Source organism: Festucalex cinctus, chromosome 2, assembly GCF_051991245.1.
Source record: "Festucalex cinctus isolate MCC-2025b chromosome 2, RoL_Fcin_1.0, whole genome shotgun sequence".
Lineage (NCBI taxonomy): Eukaryota > Metazoa > Chordata > Actinopteri > Syngnathiformes > Syngnathidae > Festucalex > Festucalex cinctus.
The window spans coordinates 26,388,918-26,398,532 of NC_135412.1; the positions used below are offsets into that span (position 1 = coordinate 26,388,918).

At 39.1% G+C, this 9,615-nt stretch overlaps 1 protein-coding gene across 3 annotated transcripts in view; it reads right to left on the reverse strand.

The window, feature by feature from the left end:
• Positions 1-9,615, reverse strand: part of rgs19 (regulator of G protein signaling 19) — a 33,376-nt gene that overhangs the window by 18,630 nt on the left and 5,131 nt on the right. For 2 of the 3 annotated variants that reach the window (XM_077514063.1, XM_077514061.1), the window contains exon 2: positions 811-921. In XM_077514063.1, the coding sequence (XP_077370189.1) occupies positions 811-825 (15 nt within the window). In that variant the 5' untranslated portion in view covers positions 826-921. The remainder of the gene's footprint in view (positions 1-810; positions 922-9,615) is intronic. The other variant, XM_077514062.1, reaches the window with a different exon arrangement.

Consider the following 9,615-nt stretch of genomic DNA (forward strand, 5'->3'; position numbering starts at 1 on the left):
CTGCAACATCTTGTTGCGTTTTGGAGGAATTTTCATCAGTTTGCCTGTCCAGGCTGCCCCTGTGGTGGGCACATTGAGAACTTGTAAAACATGAAATACAAACTAGAAAATATGTTCAACACATGTCTCCAAGCTAGATTTTTGTTTATCGTTTTTGAAATATGATTTCCATGCATGTGCTGCTCCAAGCAGAGCCAAGCTTCTCCGAACAGAGCAAGCTCTCACTGTAGTGTATGAACGCCAGAGGGAATTTCTGAATGGGGCCTCGGAAAGAACTTTCCCGGTACGTCTTATGATGGATTACGACTGTATTACGAACAAATGTGCATGTTGGCGAATCAATGGATTTGCAAGGCAAGTTTTGAACATGTTCAAATACTGGACTTAACTGCAAGGTTCAGATTGGTGGACTTATAGACTGAAAATGGTTGCAGCCTACATACAATATTAGCAAGTGGATGCATTTACACAGTACATCCTAAACATCCACATGGAAAGGCCCATCTTTTGCCTCAAGGCCTTTTTGTTCCAGACCATTTTACTGTCTCGAACCACATCCTTATCGAATTATTTCACCCCATTACAAGCACTCATAAGCCTCGCCCATGTTGAGTCACGCCATATAGAATCCTTGAAAACATGCTGTGTACTGTGTATTGTCTTGTGACATAATCCGTCATACTGCAAACTGAGAGCATCAAACAGTCAGTTGATGCAAGTTTGGCTTCTGCATGTTATACTTTTTTTTTTTAAAGGCAATCAATGCTTTAGTGTTAATCAAGCGATTGGAAGAGAGAAAATCATGTTTACCAGCATGTCCGTCATGTCGTGAGGGCGGCCGTTGGGACAGCGTGCGAGTCGTCAGCGATGTTAGCAGGCCGGGCACATGCATGTCATCCCCCTTTTGGTCTCCAACCTCTTCTTTATAAATTCAAACCCACGCACACCACACACACACACACACACACGCACACACACACATAAATGTAAGTATGTAAAAACATGTATTGGTGTAAATTGAAATGGGAGCGTAAAATTTTACAGAAATGAAAGTTACAAGAATATTAGTTGACGAACATGGCATCCACAAAATGCACCAAAACACATGCACACAAACAGAGAGAAAGAGCAAAGTCAGTGTGAGCAAAATCGTCCCGCATCTATACTTCATATTAATGTTTACATCCCGTTATAAATGAAAACAAGTTGACCACTGTTAATAGTATACTGTATCAAAACAAAAGCAATTATACAGTCTCGTAGTAATTATGACAACATATGACGACACGACACATATGCTTACTTCAGCTAATTTATATATTCCTTTTTATTTTCTTGTCATGGTTTTCTTCTCCACAAACTTTTTTCGGCTAATACCTCTTTTGGAAAGTCTTGTGATGTACACAGGGTACCGTTGTGTTATGTCAGTTTGAACAGCAAAATTTTGCATGACTTGAGGGATATTTTTCTTGAAATAGTTGGTCAAATTCTGAATTGTACAACTGCAGACTCAAAGAACTCTTTGTTAGGTAAACAGGAATAACGGAATACCGTTGCGATCATAGGTTTACATACCCTAGGGGTAAGTAAGTGTTACATATTCAGGATTAAAAAAAAAGTTACAGGAAAAAAAAAAAACACGTAATCAGATTAATAGTACATTTATCCATCCATCCAATTTCTTAACGCTTACTCCTCACAAGGGTTGCGGGGGTGCTGGAGCCTATCCCAGCCGGTTTCAGGCAGTAGGCGGGGTTAATAGTACATTTCCGAAAATTAAATTAAAAAAGATTATATTTTTGGAACGGACTGCTATTTAGATAGCACCTTTTTAGTTATAGTGTCTGAAGCACTTTACATAGCCTCACATTCAGCCATTCACACACCCCAGTGGTCAACTGCTGCCACGCAGGGCACTGGCAGGTCCACTGGGAGCAAATCTGGGTTCAGTGTCTTGCTCATGGACACGTCGATATGATCACCATGGGTGAGGATCGAACTCACAACCTAATTTTATTGTAGGAAGAGATACACCGCAATGGAGTTCTTACCCACAAACTAGTTGGCCAAACAACATTTCCCGGAGTTAAATGGTGACAGTTAACTGGTCACAGTATTGTTCAATGGACTGTTTTTGCACATTCCACATAAATATTTTATTGGCCAACAAGCAAATGAAACTGGCCACTTGGCTTGGTTTCAGCGCAGTCAATTTCAACATAACTCAAAGAGAATGGCTATGACTGTTTTGGATCCATCACATTGGTAGCCCAATGCCCACAACTTACAACTAAATACTTTTTTAATTCCCATCACAAATCACCAATAACTCATTTAAACGCCTTATTACCAATATCATCCACTAAACTGATTACCGGGAATAATTCCCCCCCAAATCAGCCCGTGTTGGATGACGCATAACAGTCATTGTCTCAAAATTACAAACATGTAATTGTGTGTGGCACGTGGGCAACCGCGTGAGTGAGATGGGGAATTGAAGCTAGGGCCACTTCTTTAATCTTTCACTTGTTATAACAAACACTGGTCATGCGGAATCTATCTCTGCAGTGTGGTGCACAAGTGGTTAGGATGTCTGCCCCCCTCCACCCCCCCCCCTTTTTTTTAAGTGTTTTGCAATATTTCAAAAGTTATTTAAAGTAATCAAGTTGCATTATTATTATGGTACTTGAATTACATTACTAATTATGGGTACATTTTTTTAACAGGTGACAAGGAACTCTCCCATGCTTGTGCTTTTGGAAGGATAATACTGCTCAGTTTTGAATACCGCAGCCATAGAGCTATGAATTTCAAAATACCTTCATCATAGCGGTTGTGGTTTGTCGCTCTTTCTTATATTCTGGTGTCATTATTTCTCTCAATAACAGAATCAAAATATGACGAGTACACATGCAATGTCAGCTTTTGTGTGGTGATACCCCTCACTTTGCTTGGAATTTGCCCTGAAAGTGATTACCTCAACTTCCACGCTGAGAGCATGAGACCAAAATTAGCGGAATGTTTGTCACTCATCAAGTCCATTAGTCGACACAAAGAAACAAACAATGCTGGGGCGTCTAGTTGTGGAAAATCTTGTGTGACGAATTGTAAGGGGACGTCCCTGTCCTAAATCAGAGAAATAGCTGTCATATTTGTTCAACATGTCAACAACTGCACCAGCCAAGAAAGAAACTATTATAATCCTAGCCTTGTTATCATTATTGCACTGCACAGAATCTGAAATTACATACAAAAGGCGTTTTTCCACCGCCGGAACTTTTGGAGAACTTTTCCGTTTACCTTGGTAAAATTCAGTTTGGGCGTTTTTCCACCAACAACAATTACCAGGGTAATTAAATTCCCCAGGGGGCATCCAAGTACTATCTTAGCAGCAGGGTCTTGCTGAGCCAGGCTGGAACTTTGAGGGGGCTGGCTGCAATAACCACGGCTGATTGGTCAAATCTGGGGGCGTTGTTTTTACATCGGCTGGACTCAAGTCATTTGAATTAATTACCGAGAACTGCAAGACGCCGTGGAAACATAAATCATAAACTCCCTGCGGAACTTTTACCACCAAGAACTCCCTTTACGCAGAACTCAAAAGTTCCTGGGCTTGTTGGTGGGAAAACGCTTAATGATCGTGCACTGTAATGTACTGTATACATGCTACTTCCAGGGAGATATGCTATTATTGCTATTTGTTTATTGTTTTCATCAGTGAGCAGGCTCGCACAAAAACTATTTCAAATATTTACCTCGTCAAACAGACAATTAGCCAACATGTGACGAGTTTCTACTAGTGTGACGTATATGTCGATAACTAATAAGTAAGCCAATAATCCATCCATCCATCCATTTTCTTGGCCGCTTATTCCTCACAAGGGTCGCGGGGGGGTACTGGCGCCTATCTCAGCTGGCTCTGGGCAGTAGGCGGGGGACACCCTGGACTGGTTGCCAGCCAATCGCAGGGCACACAGAGACGAACAACCATCCACACTCACACGCACACCTAGGGACAATTCGGAGCGCCCAATTAACCTGCCATCCATGTCTTTTGGAATGTGGGAGGAGACTGGAGTACCCGGAGAAGACCCACGCAGGCACGGGGAGAACATGCAATAAGCCAATAATTGTTTGCGAAATTAACTTGAATACAAATATACTTTTGAGTCCTACTATAAGGCTAACATGTACAAACACATTGTAACATTGTGTAAAGCACCATGAAGCTGAATTTTATTGATCTCTGCTTCAAAGACAACCTGCAACTCATTTTGAGTTTGCCAAAACAAAACAGTCATGTTTAAAAAATGCAAAAAAAAAAACTGCGACATTACATGTTGAGACATTATCATGATGGAACAACAGTGCAAAATGTATAAACACTGCACAACATCACTGGATTCTTAAGCATTTGGAGAACACAGAACGATGTGAGTGTCATTATAGAACTATAAGTTTCTCGCTATAGTCATTTGGCATCACAGATGTGCTGTCCCGGTAAAATGGAGGTGCAACAAAAACCAGTCAATACCACCATGAAATGCCTCTAAGAATTCCCCATTTCACCAGTAAAAAGCTGACATTTTACACTGAATCTCATATCTATTGTACTAAGTATTGTAGATGTTGTGCTGTTTGAAATGGATATTAGCCAAGCTGCCACATTTTTTTTAAGTAATTAACTAAGCAAACAAGTACTGTAGATGCAAACGGCAAAATACTGTATGTGAGCTTGCAACTGAGTGGACATTTTTAGTTAACATTAGCATTTTATGAGCACACCAGTCAATATGAATTTATAAAGCTTGTTTATTTTTCTAATTTCTATATTTTTAAAGTGAGCTAACATTATGAGCACAAGCCACTAACTCATATTAGTTGTTCATATGACTCCCAAATCATTACCAGGCACAATTCCACTCGTCCCTCCACCATGCAGGAAATGAGAAAAAGATGAAGAATAAAGACCACAGTTGGCGTTGATGCTATTTTTTATTATTATTTTTTAAATAGCTGCTATACTTGTCACTAAATACATCAACAGTATCTCTAAGTTGGCAACACTGAGGAAACAGCTCGTTTGCTTGTATTGCTGACACGTGCAGATCAAAATAAGGCAGCACATTTTATTGGGACTTCACCGGCTGGATGTGGCCCACGGTCCCTATTCGCCAAGATGTGCCGTAGGTCTTTAAGTTCATACATGAGGTTGTGGGTCAGAAAAACAAACAAACAAGAAACTCTGCTGCTCCTTTGAGACACCAAAACTGTTTTGTGCGCATTTTCATGATGACTGAGTGATTGTGATGAGGACACCAAAAGGACTTTATAGCGATATTCACCCTAGAGGTGCCATTGATTCATCTGTGCCTTGACAAAGTGGGACAATAGCTCGTCTGTTTTGCGTATTCACACAGATGTTACTGCTTCGAGCATTCAGACAATTAGGAGCAAAAAGTTGTGTGGTCACAGCTGCCTGATCCTGGTGATGTTTCCTCTCTGTTATGCCTTTGATTTCCATGACTTAAGCGGCAAATTTGCTGGTTAACTTCAACCCCCACATCCCGCATCGGCACCATTGGATAGCAAGCCCAAAAAAAAAGCAGCGATCAACCAAATCTTTAAACTTTGGCTGAACAACCAAAAATCAGGAATGCTGTTCCCGATGTCTCGTTTTTCAAGCGGTGGACTGTCTTTTCAAACGATTGCCACTCTGGATTTATAACTGCCAAATAGTAGCCACAGCTGCTGCAGACATGCAAATATAAACACACAGTAAGTTCGAATCGGGCAGACACAAGGAATGCAAAAGTGAAGTGGAAAAAGGCAGAGACAGATGTAGCAAGAGGCGGAAGGAAGGTTCGACGACAAGTTGAGAAAAAGGGGAAGCAGTGAGTGGCTGGCACAATGAAGAAAGATTCAGGAACAGGAAGTGCGTACCAAGAGGAAGGGGGAAACAAAAAACACTTGGATTAGTCTGAGTGGTTCTTCCAATGAGTTCACGATCATGGTGATGGATCTGAATTGTCTGCCCATTTCAGTATCTATTTCTCAAGCATTGAAATACGACCCTGAACAGTAGCAACAGCGTTAGCAGTGATGCTAGCAAGACACGGCAATTATGCGTGTAAGCTCGTTGTTGGTTTATGTTTTATTTTGATTGAACACATAGATACTCATTCTTTTTCCATGAAAGACTACAGAAAACAGTGATTAGTTACTGTTGAGAAACTGAAATGAGAAACATTTTGACAATTTTCAATGAAAAAAAAAATGCTCCAAACGATTTACTTGATTCTTACAATATTTGTCGATTAATTTGATATTTATTACTTGACGATTAATCAATTAATTTAGTCAGTTCTAGTATATTATATTGATGCTGGTCTGACACAGTGTAGATAAAGATGCAAATGATCAAAATATCAACATTTTCCTTCCATGCAGAGTGTCTTGGTTGGTCCACCGATCTCATGGACTTGCCCGCATAACTGTCATTAGGGATGTGTGTAGTAATAAATGAAGTGATTGTAAAGAATCTTGTTGATCGTGTGGAATTGACTGTTGATTATCTGTCTTGAAGGAATTCATGCACTGATTGATTGAATGAATTGCACTGTTTGGCTGCACTGATGATTCTCTTTCATCATCAAGAAGGATATGAGAGCTACATCAATCGTTTGGTTTGTGTTTTCTATTTTTAATTGCTGAATGAAAAAAAAAGAAAAAGGGTGTAATTTATTATTATTATTATTATTATTATCATTATTATTATTATCATCATTACATTTTAATACAATACAAAATAATAAAAAAAATTATTAGACATTTTCATTTATTTATTTTTCATATATCTTTGGCTCAGATAAAAAAAAAAAAAAAAAAAAAATGAACATTGAAAAAAATGGGACACAGGAATGAGTTTGAATGTAATATTTAATTGGTTGGGTTTCCATTACCAGGAAGTTTGGTTAACGAGCATCAGTAAAAATCAGTAAACACCACGACCACTATCCATCAAATGATCCATCAGCGATATGCTGGTTAGAGGAGCAAGGCATGTAACTCTAATGGAAGAAGAAATGACAATTGCAGTGACTGCTATTTGTCAGTCTTATCGTGTGGTTCTTTTTAACACATTGATGTCCACTAGTAATGTGTGGATCATGACAGCTATATCCAAACATCCCATACTAAATCTTTATGCACTGAAATTGATTTCCAAATCAAAATATCAATATTTTTGATATTTAGTCCTTTGAAGTAATATGTCACAATGTCAGGTGCTAATGCTAGGGCAAAAAAGAAAAGAAAAGATGCCACTGGTGGAGTCCTCCAGTAAGCAGATGCACACAGTGGAACCCGACTGAACTCTTCCAGTGTGTCGAGTTCAGAAACTTCTTTCCATTAAATAGCTGAGACTCGGCCACTAGTTTTGCTGTGATTGAAAATTTGAGTCGCAGTTGCACGATGTGGCGTCATTGCAGCAGATTACAGCCAATTAAAATGCATATAAACTTTCACAAATGCTCAAATGCATGTTAGGAATGTAAGCAAGAAAGCAAGCCGGTGCCATACCATAACAACACAGTACAATGGACCCCATATACTTGGCATCAGTGGATTCACCTGTATGCAGGTCTATGCTAGGGGTTAAAGTTTATGCATTTACCACAAACCTTTTTTTTAATTTTCTAATTCAAAGTTGATTTTTAACAACATAATTGAAGTGGTCCAACTTCAAAATTCATCACAAAGGCCATGTTGCAGTTGGTTCTATGTACAAAAAATAGGCCACAGCTGTGAGCGTCAGTGTCAGTTTATACATAAACATGCCATCAACCACCAGCAAGGTTACTATAAAGTCACAAACTACACTTAATCATTACGCTTTTTTTTTTTTTTTAATTCACTACTTGACAAGCGGTAGGAAATAGATGGACGGTTAATTCACTTGTTTATTTGTATGAACCAGAGAGTAGAAGTGAAAAAAAAAAAAAAAAATGTGGATTCTTCTTTGTGCAGATTTAAAGCATTTTTACCATTTTAATTGTGTGTTTTTGCACTTTTCTCTGTGATTTATATTTAACAGGCTATAAACAGAAAATAGATGGTAGTTGTTTTATCTGGTTTGTACTGTAACATTGGCCAGGCAAAATGTCGCCACAAAAATATCGGAAGCAAATGTATGATACAGTACCTTATCAACTATGATGGCATGATGGGATGCTCGTTCGGATTGTCTGAAGTTGTGAACACAATCATGGGAAACACAAGTGTTTTTAGACTGTGCAAATAGAAAAACATATTGCATATAATAGAATGCAATATGATTGATAGAATGATTATACTCTGGGGCATTAACATATTTAATAATGTTGGTAAATGTACCCATTCATCATATTTCTTCATCATCCTTGCCTTTTAGTGAGTAGAAGACTTCTAATTTGCTCAAAAGATATTTTTTACATTACTGTTTGTCTACTAGGAGAGCAAAAACAAGGTATTACCATAACTTCAAATATAATTTCCAGTAATATAAAAAAAATAATAATATTTTACTCTCCAATGCAATGAGAGGTGTCAAGCGTATTACTGTATTTATAGCCAGCCGCAAAGCCAAACTGATTAAACGTACTAATGCGATGCTCTATGACAAGACTAGTCAGCTTTGTTTGAAATCATTCACGTTTTGCCATTTTCTAATCTGTTCTCTGGTCCAATTTACTAACCAGAAAGAGAAAGCGTCAGCTCTTTTGGAAATGCTAATGCTCGGGTGGCCGGGCTGTCTCACAGAGTACCAACTCAAACTGAAGGAACCTTCGAAAATAGCTAAGGCCTGGTTCACACGGCAAGATTTTAAAATTGTCGGCCGATTTCCAATCTTTGACAGACACCACACGAGAAGAGAAAAAAATCACGGGAGTTACAGTTTTGAACGTACTGTGTGTGGTGTGCAGCCACACTGCACAATCACACACCACACACGAGCCGAGTTCATTCAAGAATGTGACGGGAAGTCTCGCAAAACCTCTGGAGAATAAACGTGACTTCCAAGTCAACATGAGTCAATCCTGGTTTTCAGCCAAAAAGCGGCATAAAAAGGAAATGTGTTGTTTTAAGGAGTGTAAATTGGCACTGGCGAGACATCGCTTGCCCTCGGCTCGGTGCTGGCGGCGTGGGTTTGCGTCCCACCCGGAGACCACGTTTATTTGTGGAGAATGTGTGTGCGTGTATAAAAAAACAACAACATAATAATTAATTAAAAATAAAAATCAAATAAAAAGAGTGTAATAGCGCGAGCAGACCTTCTGCTGCGTCATGTCTGTTTTGATTTTGGATTTCACCACTGGCTTCCTCAAAAAAAAAAAAACACCCGGCTGCGCGCATGGTTCGTCCTTGGGGGACACCGCACACGGAGCGAAGTCGGGCCAAAAAAAAATCCAACATGTGGTTCATAAGTTAAGATGCTCTTTTTAGCATAAACAGAGCAGGATATTATTTTTAGTTGTTCAAATTTCAGTGTATCTTATTCAGAAAAGGAATGAACTGGGTCTGGGCAGTAAACAAATCATGAGGCTCCAAGCTAAATGTCACATTTAATTAGACAAA